At 52.9% G+C, this 18,714-nt stretch overlaps 1 protein-coding gene across 1 annotated transcript; it reads left to right on the forward strand.

Moving 5' to 3' along the window:
• The first annotated feature begins 2,568 nt into the window (after window positions 1-2,568).
• On the forward strand, window positions 2,569-18,329 carry Esyt1 (extended synaptotagmin 1). The gene is made up of 31 exons (XM_057758198.1): window positions 2,569-2,989; window positions 4,893-4,934; window positions 5,356-5,490; window positions 5,584-5,657; window positions 5,753-5,825; window positions 5,935-6,024; window positions 6,607-6,662; window positions 7,784-7,907; window positions 7,987-8,163; window positions 8,258-8,340; window positions 8,901-8,949; window positions 9,064-9,150; window positions 9,235-9,327; window positions 9,548-9,619; window positions 9,716-9,802; window positions 11,239-11,388; window positions 11,601-11,747; window positions 11,850-12,026; window positions 12,162-12,244; window positions 12,332-12,380; window positions 12,467-12,556; window positions 12,637-12,732; window positions 12,923-12,994; window positions 13,097-13,183; window positions 16,404-16,544; window positions 16,674-16,822; window positions 16,914-17,012; window positions 17,094-17,225; window positions 17,302-17,407; window positions 17,592-17,641; window positions 17,918-18,329. Exons 1-31 carry the CDS (start codon window positions 2,627-2,629, stop codon window positions 17,955-17,957), a joined length of 3,273 nt encoding a protein of 1,090 aa, XP_057614181.1. The 5' UTR covers window positions 2,569-2,626; the 3' UTR covers window positions 17,958-18,329.
• Window positions 18,330-18,714: the final 385 nt, after the last annotated feature.

Consider the following 18,714-nt stretch of genomic DNA (forward strand, 5'->3'; position numbering starts at 1 on the left):
TCAGCAGCAAGGACCTTCACCCAGTGGGCCACCTCGAAGGCACTCCACATTATTTTCTGAGAATAAGTCTCACTGAAGTTGAAACTTGCTATTTAGTCTAGACTGGCAGCTCAGCCAGCCCTAGAAACTCTCCTCTCAACCTTCCCAGAGCTAGGACGGGACTAAGGGACATGCTGCCACATTCAGGGGTGCACACGCGTGCGTGTGTGTGTGTGTGTGTCAGGGCCCATGTGGAGGCCAGAGTTCAGGCGTATTTGCGTGTAAGTGTGTATGTGTCAGGGCTCAGGCGCATGTGTGTGTTAGGGGGCCCATGTAGAGTCCAGAGTTTGTGTGTGTGTGTGTGTGTGTGTATGAAGACCCATGTGGAGTTCAGAGTTCAGGTTTGCCTATGTGTGTCAGGGCCCATGTGGAGTCCAAAGTGCAGGTGTGTGTGCATGCACGCATGTGTGTGTGTGTGTGTGTGTGCATGCATGTGTATGTGTGTGTGGGGGTGTGTGTGTGTCCACATGGAGGCCAGAGTTCAGGTGTGTGTGCGTGCATGTGTATGTGTGTGTGTGTGTGTCCACATGGAGGCCAGAGTTCAGGTGCGTGTGCGTGCATGTGTGTGTGTGTGTCCACATGGAGGCCAGAGTTCAGGTGTGTGTGCGTGCATGTGTGTGTGTGTGTGTGGGTCCACATGGAGGCCAGAGTTCAACATTCAGGGGTTATCCTCACCTTTCTACTTCTGAGGTGGATTGCTCTGCTGCTTCATAAACCAGTTGGCTCTGGAGCCTTGGAAAGTCTCCTGTTTCCACATCCTGTGTCCTGAAGATGCCCAGTGCTATTAGAGATGTTCTTACAGGAGTGTGGGGATCTGAACTCAGGTCATCAGACCTTTACCCACTGAGCTTTTGTTTGTGGGTGCTGGGGACTGAGCTTAGGTCCTCATGGGCTATACGGACTGAGCCATCTCCCGGTCTGCCCCTTTCTTTCCCTCCCTTCCTTTGGTTTCTGCTATGTTGTATCTCAGGCCGCCTTAGCCTCCCAAATGCTGGATTACAGCTGTGAGCCATCCTTCCTGGCAGAATTCATTATAGTGTCTTAGAAGTTCCCAGTTGTGCCAGGTGGTGGTGGCACACGCCTTTAATCCAGCACTCGGGAGGCAGAGGCAGGTGGATCTCTGTGAGTTGGAGCTCAGCCTGGTTTACAAGAGTGAGTTCCAGGACAGGCTCCAAAGATACCAAGAAACCCTGTCTCGAAAACAAAAACAAAACAAAACAAAACAAAAAAAGTTCCCAATTATGCTAATTCTATGTCAACTTGACACAAGCAAGAGTCATCTGAGAGAAGAGAACCTCGATTGAGAAAATGCCCCCATTCGATTGGGCTGTTGGCCAGCCTGTAGGCATTTTGTTGGGGGAGAGCCCAGCCTATTGTGGGTGGTGCCATCCCTGGCAGGTGGTCCAAGGTTCTACAGGAAAGCAGGTTGAGCAAGCAATGGGGAGCAAGCCAGTAAGCAGCACCCCTCATGGTCTCTGCATCAGCTCCTGCTTCCAGGTTCCTTCCTAGTTCTGCTGCTTCATAAACCAGCCCCCATTCGATTGGGCTGTTGGCCAGCCTGTAGGCATTTTGTTGGGGGAGAGCTCTAATTCTCATTCTGACTTCCTTCACTGGCGGACTGTGATGTGCAAGTGGAAGCCAAATAAACCCTTTCCTCTCCAAGTTGCTTTGGGCCACGGCTTTCATTACAGCAATCGTAAGCCTGACTCAGACACCAAGCATCAGGAAATGACTGGAAAGGGAACCGCTGCTGCTGCAGAACCCTCACCTACTTTTGGTGTCGGTTTAGTCTCGAATCGCCCTCTGTGGTAGAGGTGACTAACTGGGAGATGCTAGAGAGAAACAACCCTCACTTCGCAGTGCACTCTTCTCCGCTTCCCCACTTCCTTCAAGGCTGGAATATTAGAACTCTAATTCTCATTCTCCGGTTCTTTAGTTGTTTATCCCACAGACAGGGGAGGGGACTGAGGACAGGATCAGTAGACAGCCGGAGTCGGTCATCCAAGGCTTTCATTCCAAATAGGGTCATTTCTCTGACGTCTTTGTAAGGACAGCCAGAAAACGCTCAGAAGACAAGAATATTCTTAGAATGAAAACTTGGGAAAGTTGACAAAGACTATGGAAGATTCAGACAGACACTGCCAAGCCATCTGAATGGGTGGAAAGATAATACTGACCACCCGCCCTGCCTCAACACAAGCACTCCCTGAACTCAGTAATTAGAGTAGCGGCTCTGCATGACGTCACTCCACAGGCGCTCCAATCCCACGTGGGAGGAGCACTTGCTCCCGCCTCTAAGTGGGACGCCGCGCCCTGTTCTTTCTATGACCAGTCAAATACTGTCTTTTGGTTTCTTTCCTCCTTTTCCCGCCATCCAGCCCTCCCATCTTGACCCGCTGGTCCAATCACGGAGGTCCTGCCATCCCGAGCCCTCTAGTTTCTCAGGGCGGCGCGGCGCGAACCAACCCCAACGGGCAGGGGCGTGGCGTAGCTTGAGGTCCCCGGGAGCACTATATATTCGGGGGGGAGCTGGACCAGACCCGGAGCTGCTGCTGCTAGTCGGGAGGGTGTCCCGAGAGGCTGCCCCATGGAGCGCTCCCCTGAAGAAGAGGGCGCCGGCCCCGAACCCGCGGGGCAGCCCCCTGCCACCGACACCACGCGGGACCCGGGCTCGGGGGTCCCACCCGCTGGCCCAGGTGCAGCAAGCGAGGCCCTGGCGGTGCTGTTTTCCTTCGGACGGCGCTTGTTGGTGCTGGTGCCGGTGTACCTGGCCGGGGCTGCGGGTCTTAGCGTGGGTTTCGTGCTGTTCGGCCTCGCCCTCTACCTGGGCTGGCGCCGGGTCCGCGACGGGAAAGCACGGAGCCTGCGGGCAGCGAGGCAGCTGCTGGATGACGAGGAGCGCATCACAGCAGAAACGCTTTATATGAGCAACCGGGAACTACCTGCCTGGGTGAGTTGTCACTTCAGCCCTTGGTGCAGCATAGCTCTTCCTAGTCCTTCAACTCGGGCTCTCCCTCCCTATGAAGTCAGCTCCCCGACTTGGGACAGTGGCCCCCCCAGACTTCACCTCGTCCCGTTAGCGCTTGTTAGCTGGGACCGATACCCACTCTCTCCGCCCACCCTTGCCGCAGAGCGGATCCTTCCACCGAATCGGGACTTCTTCCTCAGTCTACTCGGACTACGGCAGTACATCTGAGTGGCCGCTCCCAGCCCCGGCTCCCTCCCAGCCAAGCGTGTAGAATCCTCACTGTTCCTGACTTCTGGCGTCACTCGCGCCTTTGCCACGCTGCCTCTGGGGATCCCTTCACCCCACCCCCGTGACCGCTCAGAGGTTCCCCCGGCTTTGCTAGCCCTTTCAAGGCTTTTTATCTACTTAAGGGCATCAGGGCTTCCCGTTTCCTGCCTTGTCCCTAGGTACCCGCTGAGACCCAACCCCCTGCAAGCATTGTTCAGCACCTGGAAGTGACCCACCACAGTCGCCTTCCAGTCTCAAGTCAGCCGGGAGGCAGGGCAGCCAAGGCAGCTGCTGGGCCCAGGGAGGGGGCGCTGGGAAGAGGGTAGTGTGGCTGCTACAGTTCCCGCTGCTCTCTATTCGCACCCTGGGCGGCCCCACCCTTTTCCGGACTGTGGGCAACCTTCGCTAGCTTGCTTGGCTGACCCAGGCCAGTATTTCTGTACCCTGTCTCCTGGGCTGAAAGAGATGCCTCTCTGGCCTTGCTAAAGCTGAGCGAGCTGGTTACCAACCCCTCCCTGGTACCCTTTCCAGAAGAGATACCAGTTAGGTAGAGAGTGGCAGACACAGTCACACTTAACATGCCCTGGAGAGAAAAAGGAAGAAATGGTTCCATCTATCCCAAGCAGCAACTATTACTCCTACTCCGTATCATGGGAATTAATCCTCTCCCTCCCCGCTCCATGCAGAGCACAGGTGTCCTTTCCCATAGAAGGAGTTACTCAGGAAGAGAGAGAAAGGAGGTAGGGAGGATGGGAGCGAGGAGAGAGAGAGGACCTCTGCAGAGGCTTGCTTGCGCAGGCACTAGCGCACCAGGCCTCAGTCGCTCTTCCAGCCCCTCCCTAGGCTATCAAAGGGTTGTTTCTTCTCCTTCACCTTCTTCGATGGGAGCCCACGCCCAGTCCCAGGAGAGCAGGGAAGGCTGGACAAAAGAACCAGGACTTCTTCGTCCCAGGATTCCCCAGAGCTCTGATTTGACAGGATCTCCCCGGGAAAGAATGTGCCCTTCTCTTTAAGACTCCTCCTCCCTCCCCCTCCTTTGCCCCAGAAGCTGCCATTTCTCCGCACTCTCTAAAGCCTCTGCATGTAGCCCTACATCCTGCCAGCTCCCCTCTCTAAAGAAGCCTGCAGTGACCACATTCTAAAGACAGAAGTCTCCTGCCCCCAGGATTGTATGCTTAAATCTGTATTAAAACCTTCTGCTTACTGGGTGTGGTGGCATAAAGCTTTAACCCCAGCACTTGGGAGGCAGAAGCAGGTGGATCTCTGAGAGCTGGAGGCCAGCCTGGTCATGCAGGGCCACACAATGAGACCCTGTCTACAAAGAGAAAACAACTTTGTGCTGTCTTTAGACATAGCCTCATGTCCCTACTGCCTCTACCTTCCAAGTGTTGGGAATGGTTTGTATTCCTAAACCCAGCCAACCCCCCCCCTTTTTTGCTTTAAAAGGAAGGAAGAGGAAAAGGGAGGGAGAGGAGAGAGCCCAGCACACCCAGCCCCTTGGTGTGTGGAGTCCCTGCCAGAGGGACACGTCCCATCTCTTCTGTGTGCACCCCACTGTCCTCTTAGGAAGCAGACATGTAAAGTATACTTATCCCTGACTCTGTTTCCCCACTTCCAGGTCAGCTTCCCAGATGTGGAAAAGGTTGAATGGCTAAACAAGGTGAGGACTGTCTTGGCTTTGATTTTTCCTGAGTGGGGTTTATTACTCTTTCGAGACCTCTTACACCTCAATTCTAGTTGAGTCTAGTCCCCAAAGCTGCCCATGGAGATGGCTCTATCTTCCTGCCCCAAAGGTAGCCTCAGACTCCTGTCCCTCCCAGCTCAGCATCACTTCTCAGAAAAGAGCTATGTGCTGTCAGGCCCAGGCAGGTAGAACTTGCCTTTAGACCAGTGGTTCTCAGCCTTCTTAATGCTGTGGTGACCCCCCAACCATAAAATTATTTCCATTGCTTCTTCATAATTGAAAATATTTTTACTGTTATGAATCATAATGTGAATATCTGTGTTTTCTGATGAAAGGGTTGTTCGACCCCTGAGGGTCGCGGGCAAGTGGACTCTCCTCTGATTTCTTTTCCTCCCAGATTGTGGCCCAGGTGTGGCCCTTCCTAGGCCAGTATATGGAGAAGCTCCTGGCTGAAACAGTGGCCCCAGCTGTCCGGGGCGCTAACCCCCATCTGCAAACGTTCACATTCACCCGTGTGGAGCTGGGTGAGAAGGTGCGCTGGGAAGAAATGGCCAGGGGGTTCGGGGGGCAGCAAGAGCTGAAATGCTCCTTTCCTCCTACCTCTTCTGAGACCACCTCTCTTTAGCCAGTACGCATCATCGGCGTCAAGGTTCACCCTAGTCAGAGAAAAGATCAGATTCTATTGGACTTGAACGTCAGGTAACTCACCACCTCCCCACTCCCCGTGGGTGGGTCTCAGTCTCTCCGCTGAAGCCCTAGCACTAACCATTATTTTCTTCCTCACTGCCTCCCAGCTATGTAGGTGATGTCCAGATTGATGTGGAAGTCAAGAAGTATTTCTGCAAAGCAGGAGTCAAGGGCATGCAGGTAGGGCAGGCGTCAGGGGCTGTTACGAGAGCCCGAGGTTTCATGGGCTCTGGAGTGAAGTGCGGGAGGGCACGGGAGAAGACTGATCTTCTTTCTCTTCTCACTCTAGCTACACGGTGTCTTGCGGGTGATTCTTGAGCCACTCACTGGGGACCTTCCTATCGTGGGGGCTGTGTCGATGTTCTTTATCAAACGCCCGGTAAGAGAGGCCATTGGCAGGAAATGGGAAACAGGCTTGTGGGTGTTGGGAAGAGGTATAGAGGTAGCTAAAGGGATTGAGAAGACTGAGTGTGACGATGCTCTCCGAGAGCCATCCTGACTCTTCTGAGTGTGGCAATGCTTCCTGAGAGCCATCCTGACTCTTCTGAGTGTGACGGTGCTCCCCGAGAACCATCCTGACTCTTCTGAGTGTGGCAATGCTCCCTGAGAGCCATCCTGACTCTTCTGAGTGTCACGGTGCTCCTCGAGAGCCATCCTGACTCTTCTGAGTGTGACGGTGCTCCCTGAGAGCCATCCTGACTCTTCTGAGTGTGACGGTGCTCCCCGAGAGCCATCCTGACTCTTCTGAGTGTGGTGGTGCTCCCCGAGAGCCATCCTGACTCTTCTGAGTGTGGCAGTGCTCCCCGAGAGCCATCCTGACCCTTCTGAGTGTGACGGTGCTCCCCGAGAGCCATCCTGACTCTTCTGAGTGTGGCAGTGCTTCCCAAGAGCCATCCTGACTCTTCTGAGTGTGGCAGTGCTCCCCGAGAGCCATCCTGACTCTTCTGCCCTTTTCTTCCAGACACTTGACATCAACTGGACAGGGATGACCAATCTGCTGGACATCCCAGGACTTAGGTACTGGGGACCTTTGGGCACCTTCCCAGTCAGTATCGCAGTTCAGGGCTGAGGGTTCAGAGACGCAAAGCAGTGAAGCCTCTGCCTCTGCCTTCGAGACCTCACTGCAGTGGGGAGATTGGACATGAACTCCAGGGAATTTTCAGAATGGGGTTTTTTCTTCCGTGGAGGAACATGCCTGGGGGAATGGAGACTCCTCAAGCAGGGGAAGAAAGAGCAAGGAAGGCTGGGAATAGCAAAGGGAACCAGGGCCTGAAAGGAGCAAGAAAGACTCTCAAAGTCTCCCGCTCTGGTGAGATGGCTCAGTGGGCAAAGGCATTTGCTGCCAATCTAATGGGTTCCGCACGCTTGTCCTCTGACCTCCACACATAGCCCATGTGGCATATGTGTGCACACACATATGAAACAAACGTGATTTAAAAAAAGACAAAGACGACTTTCTAAGCTAGGTGTGATGGCACACACCTGTAATCGCAGCACCTGGGAGGTGGAGGCAGGACGCGGTCAGGGCAGGTATGGACTACGTAACAAACCCTATGAGGAGTTCAGGGCCGGCATGGGCTACAGAACAAACCCTTTGAGAAGTTCAGGGCCAGCATGGGCTACAGAACAAACCCTTTGAGAAGTTCGGGGCCAGCCTGGGCTACAGAACAAACCCTTTGAGAAGTTCAGGGCCAGCATGGGCTACAGAACAAACCCTAACGAGGAGTTCGGGGCCAGCATGGGCTACAGAACAAACCCTATGAGAAGTTCAGGGCCAGCATGGGCTACAGAACAAACCCTTTGAGAAGTTCAGGGCCAGCATGGGCTCCAGAACAAACCCTAACGAGGAGTTTGGGGCCAGCATGGCTACAGAACAAACCCTAACGAGGAGTTTGGGGCCAGCATGGCTACAGAACAAACCCTCACCCAGCCAGGAATTGACAGTGAGACCTAAAAGGCTGAAGCCTTCTCTGCAGAACAAACCCTATGAGAAGTTCAGGGCCAGCATGGGCTACAGAACAAACCCTCACCCAGCCAGGAATCGACAGTGAGACCTAAAAGGCTGAAGCCTTCTCTGCAGTAGGAACACAGCTGAGTGTGGGGGACTTGAACCTTTCCTCTTCCTACCCCCTGTTCAGCTCCCTCTCCGACACCATGATCATGGATTCTATTGCTGCCTTCCTTGTGCTGCCCAACCGACTCCTGGTGCCCCTTGTGCCTGACCTTCAAGATGTGGCCCAGTTGCGCTCCCCACTACCCAGGGTATGGCGTCTGAAGAGACCGATCTCCCTGGGGCCCTGGGCTGGGTTCTCAGCTTCTCACCGTTGGTTCCTAACCCCAGGGCATCATCCGGATCCACCTCCTGGCGGCCCGAGGGCTGAGTTCCAAGGACAAATACGTGAAAGGCCTGATCGAGGGCAAATCAGACCCCTACGCCCTGGTTCGTGTGGGCACCCAGACATTCTGCAGTCGCGTCATAGATGAGGAACTCAACCCTCACTGGGGGGAGACTTACGAGGTAAGACGCTGTGGAGCAGCAGTGTGTGGTGGTGGGAGAAGCCCTCATGCCTGCGGGCTGCAGCCCTGAGACCAGAGGCCACTGTGCTCCCCAGGTGATCGTCCACGAGGTCCCGGGGCAGGAGATCGAGGTGGAGGTGTTTGATAAAGATCCAGATAAAGACGATTTTCTGGGAAGGTGAGATTGTATGTTTTAGATTCTAAAATCCCAATGCTCCCAAGATTCTAAAAGTAGTAGAGCTCGCTCTCTCTCTCTCTCTCTCTCTCTCTCTCTCTCTCTCTCTCTCTCTCTCTCTCCCCCTCTCCCTCTCTCTCTCCCTCTCCTTCTTCCTCTCTTCCTCTCTCCCTCTTCCTGTCCCTTTCTCTCTCTCTCCCCCCCTCTCCCTCTCTCTCCCCATCTCCTTCTTCTTCTCTCCCTCTCTCCCTTTTTCTCTCCCTCTCTCTCCCTTAGTGTAAGATCCTCTTGGGGCTGGAGAGATAGCTCAGCCGGTAAGCTTGCAGAGGACCCAAGTTCAGGTCCTAGCACCCATGGGAGGCTCACAACCTCCTGTAACTCCAGCTCCTGGTCCTCTGGCCTCCCAGGCACCTTCACTCATGCACATACCCCACACAGACCACACAGAGACTTCTTCAAGATAAATGAGAAGGATTCCTGGAGGTGAGTGGAAGGGCACTGACTGGCTACTAATTACCATTCCCCTTTTCTCCTCACCGGCCCCTCTTCTCCCCACCCTCCAGAATGAAGTTGGATGTAGGAAAGGTACTACAGGCTGGAGTCCTGGACGATGTAAGTTGGGGAAGAGGATGTGGGAGTGACCTCACCCTAAGGGCAACCGATATCTGCTACCGTGGTGATGGTGGCCCATCTCTACTTCTCACTTCCCTCACTTCCTTCCTTCAGTGGTACCCGCTACAAGGTGGGCAGGGCCAAGTTCATTTGAGGCTAGAATGGCTATCACTTTTGCCAGATGCAGAGAAACTGGATAAGGTAAGCTGCTCCGGAAACAGAAGGCAGGCAGGGGTGACATTTGGGGACAGGAGGATGAGGTCTGACCACGGTTCTCTCCCCCAGGTCCTACAGTGGAACCGGGGCATCACCTCTCGACCAGAGCCCCCATCAGCTGCCATCCTCGTTGTCTACTTGGACCGGGCCCAGGATCTTCCTGTGAGTTTGGCTTGTAGAGTGGGTGACAGAGCCTTGGGAAAAGGATGCCCGCTCTTCCTTAACTGAGGATGCAGATGTCCCTGCCTACAAAGGGGTACCACGAAGGTTCTGGGGGGGAGGTCAGGTCTATCTGGAGGAAGAGAGTCTGCTAACCCCACCTTCCTTCATCAAACCCAGACATCCAACCCTCAAATTCTAAATTCTGCCCCCCCCAACACAGCTGAAGAAGGGAAACAAGGAACCCAACCCCATGGTGCAACTGTCAGTTCAGGATGTGACGCAGGAGAGCAAGGTAAGGGAGCACAGGCTCCTCAGGATGCTTGCAAGTGAGTGTCAGCCAAACGGGAATGGTGTTGGGTACACATCCTCACTCCATCATCGCTCTCAGGCTACCTACGGCACCAACAGCCCGGTATGGGAAGAAGCGTTCCGATTTTTTCTGCAAGACCCCCAGAGCCAGGAGCTTGATGTTCAGGTGAGAGTCACCTCATTCTTCCTGTCTCCCAAGCTTTATCGGTACATTTTGTTCTGTGTGTGTGTGTGTATGTGTGCGCACGCATGTGTATATGTGCATGCGTGCGTGTGAGCACGTGTGTGTGTGTGTGCGTGCGTGCGTGTGTAAGATGCTGGGGATTAATTCGGGGCCTCATTTGTTCTAGGCATTAGATTAGGGCTTTTGTTTTGAAACAGGGTCTCTCTACATAGCCCTGCTTGTCACAGAGATCTGCCTGCCTCTTCCTCCCAAGTGCTGAGATCGAAGGCGTGGGCTGCCACAGCCAGTTCTGTTTTGGACAGGGTCTCACTGGATAGGCCAGGCTGGCCTCAGACTCAGAGGAATCTACCTGCCTCTCTGCCTGAGTGCTTAAAGGTGTGTGCTACCACACCAGGCCTAGAGTTCATTTTACAAGTGGTAACTCTGTGCTTGAAATGAGTAACTTTTATGGTGTGCAGATTGTGCCCAGTAATAAAGGTCATAGAAAAATCGTGAAAGCCAGTATCATGACTTCTGTGCTCACTGGTCAGTTTCCTAGAGGACAGACCTAATTATACAAAGACCATATGTACAGCCTTTAAAATGGTGAGAGAAGACATGGAGGCTGAGGCAGGTGAGATTTGGAGACGGGGGGCTAGCAGAGCTGCTCAGAGGGTCAAGTCCTGCCTGGTTACTGGGGATCAAGCCACAGAATATACAGAGAGGCGGAAGAGACCTGACTGCTCCATTGTCCTCTGACCTGCACACACATGCATGGGGCACCTTCCCTAAGTTGTGCCGTCACACACAACAGTTTTGTTCTTCCCAAACAGTTATAGAGTTTGTGAAGGAGCAAAGATCTCAACGGCGCCTAAAGCATAGATAAGTAGGATTGAAATAGGCAGGAGGGAGAGAATGACAGTGTTCTCAGGGAAACAATGAGCAGAGGTAGAAGAGATGGTGGTGTTGAAAAAAGATGGGAAAATCTTGTTGTGAGTGAACAAAAGGTTTGTGACTGTCTAGGAGGGAGTGGGGTACAGGGAGATCAGTCATGTGTAACTGTCTTGGGGGAGTGGGGTGCAGGGAGGTCAGCTGGAGTCATGTGTAACTGTCTGGGGGAAGTGGGGTGCAGGGAGGTCAGCTGGAGTCATGTGTAACTGTCTGGGGGAAGTGGGGTGCAGGGAGATCAGCTGGAGTCATGTGTAACTGTCTGGGGGGGATTGGGGTGCAGAGAGATCAGCTGGAGTTATGTGTAACTGTCTGGGTGGGATTGGGGTGCAGGGAGGTCAGCTGGAGTCATGTGTAACTGTCTGGGTGGGATTGGGGTGCAGGGAGATCAGCTAGAGTAATGTGTAACTGTCTGGGGGAGTGGGGTGCAGGGAGATCAGCTGGGGTCATGCTGGTTTCCTCAGTATGCCTTCACCTCACTCCTCCTATAGGTGAAGGATGACTCCAGGGCCCTGACATTAGGGGCACTGACTCTCCCTCTGGCTCGCCTGTTGACGGCCTCAGAACTCACCCTGGACCAGTGGTTCCAGCTCAGCAGCTCAGGCCCAAACTCCAGGCTCTACATGAAACTGGTCATGCGGGTACGGTGATGGAGGAGGTGATGGAGGTGATGGAGGATGCAGGGGTGCTGGGGCGGTCTGGGGATTCCTTGGTATTCAGAGCATGGAAGGGGAGCCCATTCAGATCAAAAGGTGTAGCCCCCGTAGACGGGTCTGAGGCACATCAAACAATGTTCGCTGATCCCCCTCCAGCCTGCGTGGTGACTTAACTGCCATCACACTGTCTTTCGCAGATCTTATACTTGGATTCATCAGAAATCCACTTCCCCACTGTACCCGGAGCCCAGGATCTGGACGGAGACAGCCCCCAGACAGGCAGCAGCGTAGATATGCCCCCTCGGCCCTGGCAGACATCTCCTAACAGCCACTTTGGGACTGAGGTAAGTGGTCCCCGGAAACCGACAAGTTTGTGTTCGCCCACACTGTGCCAGGCCTGTTCTAGGGTGGATTCTGAGGTCTTGCCCCGTCTGTCCCTCCTGCAGAATGTTCTTCGGATCCATGTATTAGAAGCTCAGGACCTAATTGCCAAAGACCGTTTCCTGGGGGGATTGGTGAAGGGCAAATCAGACCCCTATGTCAAACTGAGGGTGGCGGGACAAAGCTTCCGGAGCCATGTTGTTCGGGAGGATCTCAATCCCCGCTGGAACGAGGTTTTCGAGGTCAGAACTGAGTGACTGGGACTCCTCTCTGCCCCACAGTGGCTGCCCCACAGTCCTCCGTGGTCAGAGGGTGGGGGATGGGCAGAGAGGAAAAGGAGAGAAATCCCTTTCATCTGCACTGTTTTCCCCTGGTAGGTGATTGTCACCTCGATTCCAGGCCAAGAGCTTGAGATTGAGGTCTTTGATAAGGACTTGGACAAGGATGACTTTTTGGGCAGGTAGGAGTCGGGAGTTCAGGTGGACAGATAATGTTGGCTGCATGGGCCGTGGTATTGACCCCAGTCCCTGGTCTCCACTCTCTGCAGGTATAAAATGAGTCTCACCACAGTCCTCAACAGTGGCTTTCTTGATGAGGTGAGCATGAGATGAGACCCACACCGCCTCCTTGTCACCATGGCAACCATCTCATCCTTGCCTCCCCTCCCTGCCTATCTCCACAGTGGCTGACCCTGGAGGATGTCCCATCTGGCCGGCTGCACTTGCGCCTGGAACGGCTGACCCCTAGACCTACTGCTGCTGAGTTAGAAGAGGTGAGGGGAACAGCTGGAGACAGGGTGGAGCCGGGTGAGCCTTCCGTCAGCTCCCATCTACAACCTGCTCTGTGTCCCAGGTACTGCAGGTCAACAATCTGATCCAGACCCAGAAGAGCTCAGAGCTGGCAGCGGCCCTGCTCTCTGTCTACTTGGAACGAGCAGATAATCTGCCGGTAAGAGCGGCTCCCCATGGCTTTCCTGGCCCCTCTTCGGGCTCCCTTGGGTGTGAGTGTACCTTATAGATCTGGAAGGGCAAGGGGCCCCACTGGAGGGTGGTGCTGGGATGAGTGGGGCTAGGAAGTGCACGTGGCAGTGTGGCCATGGCATTAATTTGTGAATTTATGACTGACCCTGTCCTTCCAGCTCCGAAAAGGCACCAAGCCTCCCAATTCTTATGCTACACTCACTGTGGGAGAGACTTCCCATAAAACCAAGGTAGGAGAAGATGCCTTGTAGCAGGGATCCTTTACTGCTAAGGGTAGGGGGAAGAGCCCGGAAGACAGTTTCCCCCACTGACCAACTCCTCTTCTCCAACAGACTGTTTCCCAGACATCAGCCCCTATCTGGGAGGAGAACACCTCCTTTCTCATCAGGAAGCCACATGCGGAGAGCCTGGAGCTTCAGGTAATTGGGACTCACTGCGCAGGTCCTGCGGCTCCAGCCACAGACCATAGGAAAGCTCTTGGTGACAAACACTTGTAATCATGTTGCTTGGGGATCTGAAGCAGGAGGATTGCCCTGAGTTCATAAGCCAGCCTGGGCTAGTAAGATCTTGTTTCAAAAAACAAAAACAAAAAGGCAGGAAAGATGGCTTAGTGGTTAAGAGCACTGGCTGTTCTTCCAGAGGATCTAGGTTCAAATCCCAGCACCCACATGGTGGCTCACAACTGTCTGTAACTCCAAGATCTGACATCCTCACACAGGTATACATGCACGCAAAATACCAATGCATGTAAAATAAATAAATTATAAAACAATTTATAATTGGGAGAGGAAACGAGGAAAGCTTGACTCCCTTATCCATGGGAGTCACTGTGCCATAGGAGGGCAATAACCAGGGGATACGTACAGTGGTGTTAACTGAGGCTGGGCGGTGGTGGCACATGACTTAATCCCAGCACGTGGGAGGCAGAGCCAGGCAGGCTGGTCTGTGTGAGCCTGGTCTACAAAGAGTTTCAGGACAGCCAAGACTGTTACACAGAGAAACCCTGTCTCGAAAAACCAAAAAGGAAAAGGAAAGGAAAAGGAAAGGAAAAGGAAAGGAAAAGGAAAGGAAAAGGAAAGGAAAGGAAAGGAAAGGAAGGTCTGTGTACACAGTGGCACAGGCTTGCAGTGACACTGAGGGGGATCCTAAGACTGAGGTCAGCGAGAGCCACATAATGAGACCCCATCTCAGGTGAGGGGAGACATTGGAGTGATTGTAACAGGACAAAGGTCTGCTAGAAAGAGTTTAGATTTTGTTGAGTGTGAACACACATGTGAGTGCTGGTCTGTAGGAGTCAGAGGACAACCGTGGATGACATGACTTGACTTCTGCCTTGTTTTAGACAGGGTCTCTTTGTTTTTATTTTTGTTTTTGTTGGTGGTGGTTTTTTTTTTTTTTTTTTTTTTTTTTTTTTTGGTCTGTGTCTACCAAGGCTAGCTGGCCAAGCTCCCATGGCTTCTATCTCCTCGTAAGGACACTGCCATTGGTCACTTGGGTTGGGCTATGGGGTTTGAACTCAGGTTCTCATTGCCCCCGCTAGGTCACGTCCTAGCCCTATTATTGCCTCCCCCCAAAAAAAACAAAAATAAGTTTTTATTGCATAACTCTGGCTGGCCTAGAGCTCACAGAGACCCACTTGACTCTGTCTCCCAAGTGCCAGAATTAAAGATATGTGGCACCAAGCCTGACTTTTTGTTTGTTTGTTTGTTTGTTTGTTTGTTTGTTTGTTTGAGGCAGCGTTTCAGTAGCTATGGTGCCCGTCCCGGAACTCGCTCCGTAGATCAGGCTGGCCTCGAACTCACAGAGATCCACCTGCCTCTGCCTCCCGAGTGCTGAGATTAAAAATGTGCACCACCACTGCCTGGCTATTTTTTTGTTTGTTTGTTTGTTTGTTTGTTTGTTTGTTTGTTTAAAAACTTCTGGGTGTTTTTGTTGACTTTTTGAGACAGCATCTCACATTGTAGCCTCTGCTTCTGACAGTCTTCCTGTCCCAAGCCCCTGAATGCTGGAGTTGCCTGCATGGGACTCCCACCTGCTGTTTTTACTTGTTTTGAGAGGAAGGTAGATGTGAACCACCTGGGTTCCAGACTTAAGGTGCCTGGATGGGGAAAGGTGATGCTGATCGCATAGCAAGGGATTATTTGAATTTGCAGTCTTCAAGGGAAATCTCTGAAGAGCCACCTGGAAGGCAGACCTGTGTGGTGTTGACTGCTTTCCCCCTTGTGGGAGCAAGCGCCTGTCTGGGCCTGCAACCATGGGCAAGAGCGCCCAGGGAGTATGCCAAGTGAAAAAGGCAGCCGATATGCTGTGTGCCCTCACAACTCAAAGACAGATCACGGAAGAATTTTCAAGAGACCTAAATTATAGCAAGAATACCATGAAAGAGCAGGTTGCAGAAACCAAGATAGTTTCAAAAGACTGGAAGAGACCTAAAGTTTCCAAGAGGTAAAATAAAGACAATTTAAAAATTATGAGCTGGAAAAATAACGACAGCTTGAATTTTGCAGGAAAATGGATGGAACTAGAAAACATTATTTTGAGTGAGGTAACCCAGACACAGAAAGACAATTATCAAGCCGGGCGGTGGTGGCGCACGCCTTTAATCCCAGCACTTGGGAGGCAGAGGCAGGCGGATCTCTGTGAGTTCAAGACCAGCCTGGACTACAAGAGCTAGTTCCAGGACAGGCTCCAAAACCACAGAGAAACCCTGTCTCGAAAAACCAAAAAAAAACAATTATCACATGTACTCACTCATAGGTGGGTTTTAAACATAAAGCAAAGAAAGCTAGCCTAAAAACCACAATCCCAGAGAACTTAGACAACAATGAGGACACTAAGAGAGACTTACATAGATCTAATCTACATGGGAAGTAGAAAGTAGAAAAAGACAAGATCTCCTGAGTAAATTGGGAGCATGGGGACCTTGGGGGAGGATTGAAGCGGGGAAGGGAGAGGCAGGGAGGGGAGCAGAAAAAAATATAGAGCTCAATAAATATCAATTAAATTAAAAAAGATACAAAAAAAATTATGAGCCGGGCAGTGGTGGTCCACGCTTTTAATCCCAGTACTCAGGAAGCGAGGCAGATGGATCTCTGAGTTTGAGGCCAGCCTGGTCTACAGAGCGAGTTCCAGGATAGCCAAGGCTACACAGAGAAAAACAAACCCAGTAATGAGACATATAAAAGGTGTGTGTCAGTTCTTCTTGCCTTTTCGAACAGGAGGCAGTAGATACTACACTATCTGTAAAGTTAATAAATAAGAGGATGGGAGACATGCCTCGGCACGTAAAAGCGCACGCGTGCAAACCTGACACCAGAACCTACTCCTATCAAGTATCGTGACGTTTGTGAATCTGTACACACACTAATATTAAAAAGCCAGGAAATACAAAGCGGTATAGGCATAGCCGGGCGGTGGTGGCTCACGCCTGTAATCCCAGCCTGGAGAGGCTGAGGTAGGAGACCACAGTATCCAAAGGCAGCCTGGATGAGACCTGTTCTCCGGGGTAAGGGGACGGAGGGGCTAGCGGCTGTAATGTGTGTTCTGTTCTTCCAAAAAGGGACTCTCTCACCAAACTACCCAAGTGTTTGGTTCATAAATGCCAAGCTTCAATAATTAATCAGTAAATTTGCCCCACAGGTTCGGGGTGAAGGGACCGGCACCCTGGGCTCCATATCCCTGCCTCTCTCGGAGCTCCTCCAGGCAGACCGACTCTGCTTGGACAAATGGTTCACACTCAGTAATGGTCAGGGCCAAGTGCTGATGCGAGCGCAGCTAGGGGTGAGTACCAGGGGGCGGCAGCGGGGTGGGGGGTGGGGCCTCAGGGCGGAGCGATGTCCAAAGGGTGGGAGCAGAGGTGGTGTCCTTCTAGTGAGGACCCTGCCCAGCTCACGACTCTCCTGTCTCCAGATCCTGGTGTCCCAACACTCAGGAGTGGAAGCCCACAGCCACAGCCACAGTTCCTCTTCTCTCAATGAGGAGCCCAAGGCCTCAGAGGCAGCCGCTCACATCACCTCCCCAGTGCAGGAGGTCCGGCATCGCCTGCCGCATGGTGACAGGTAAGGGATTGAGATGGAGATGGTTTGCCGGCAAAAATACGAAGTTTGGCTCAAGGCTTTCCTAGACGCCATATTCTCCGTTTTTCCACAGCCCCTCTGAGGCTCCTATTGGACCTCTGGGCCAGGTGAAGCTGACGGTGTGGTACCACAGTGACGAACAGAAGCTAGTCAGCATTATCCACAGCTGCCGGTAAGACCCTGCCACCCGTCCTCTGGGGTAGCTGCAGTCCTGCGGCACTAGCGCTTCAATGCCCGCTCCCTTCTGTCCTAGGGCCCTTCGACAAAACGGCCGGGATCTCCCAGATCCCTATGTGTCGCTGTTGCTACTCCCAGACAAGAACCGGGGCACCAAGAGGAAGACCTCACAGAAGAAAAAGACCCTGGACCCGGAGTTCAACGAGCGGTCAGTGAACGGCCCTTTCCACGGGGAGGTGGAAGGCTTCAGCGGCGCCTTGTGCTCTAACCCCGTGCCTTTCCAGGTTCGAGTGGGAGCTGCCCCTGGATGGGTCTCTCAGGCGAAAACTAGATGTGTCTGTGAAGTCAAACTCCTCTTTCATGTCAAGAGAGCGTGAGCTTCTGGGAAAGGTAAGAGGGTGAGGAGGAGGCAGGATGGTGCCGCTGCTGGAACCTAGCTTCCTGTTAAGGAGACCACCAGGGTGCCTCGGAGAAGTGATCCTATCCTCTCTGCCGTGGTTTGAGATCAGATGTGACGATGGGCGTGTTCTTTAAATACCAAAATACCACCTCAGCCCTGCCATCTTCCACGCAGGTGCAGCTGGATCTAGCTGAGATAGACCTCTCCCAGGGTGCAGCCCAATGGTGAGTGTCCGCATAGGAGCGGGTGGGGCTGGGTAGGCACGCAGAGGAAGCTGAGAACCATCGATCCCATTAAGCACGGAAGCCCTAGGCATGTTTTATGAGAGAAGACAACTGTGCCTGGTGGCTCGTGGCTGTAGTCCCAGCCTGTGGGGGAGTGGGAGAATTGTGGGTTCCAGAACAGCCTGACTCCACAGCAAGTTCCAGCCTGGGGTGCAGACACAATGAGACTCCGTCATAGAGTCCTCATCTGCCTGAGCTCTGTCTTTGTTTCCCTAGGTATGACCTGACGGATGACAAAGACAAGAATGGTTCCTAGGAGCTGGTGACGCCTGACATTGCTCTGTCTTCTTGCCTTGCCTCTTGCCTCAGTGTGGTGACCCTACAGCTGGGGCTCCAGAGCTGAGTGAGCCTGAGCCCCTTTGCCTTCTGGGCCCGTATCAGGGTCTTTGCCTGACCAAAGACGATCATGTAACCCTCTGCTGCACGACCTTTATCCTTCGGGCTCCTAGGGCAGGGACCTAAGCTGGCTATTTCCTGCTCTGCCTGCACCTCGTTCTGCCTCCCACCTCCTCAGGGCCTCACAACCTGTGCCTGGCCACTGGCAGCACCAGCAGTGGTACAAGATCATGCCAGATACAGCTTTTGGGAAGCTCTTTTTTTTTTTACATAATAAAAACTATACAGAAAAACAGCTTCACAAACTCACGTGCCGTCTTTGTACGGGACCACGCTAATCTCTCTTATCGCTCTAAGTTAGTCCGTGCTGCTGAATTGAGCTTGAGGTCTTCTGTAACTGCCATGGGCCACCAGGGAGAAACACCTGGGTGTGAAGGTAGACACGTGTAGAAAATGTACGGCTTCACCCCCACCTTACTCAATCCACTCTTGAAAATATACGCACTATGATGATTCACTTTGTGTGAACTGGGAACACTTAGGTCTTACCCACCTCCAGGTCATTAGAAATTGGTCTGGAGGTGGTAATGTTCAGATGGGCAGTAAGGACTCCAGACAGCAGGACTGGGTTTTTGACAAAGGGCAGAGGCTATATGCTCACTGTAGAACGAATCTGA

Source organism: Chionomys nivalis, chromosome 25 (genome assembly GCF_950005125.1).
Source record: "Chionomys nivalis chromosome 25, mChiNiv1.1, whole genome shotgun sequence".
NCBI lineage: Eukaryota > Metazoa > Chordata > Mammalia > Rodentia > Cricetidae > Chionomys > Chionomys nivalis.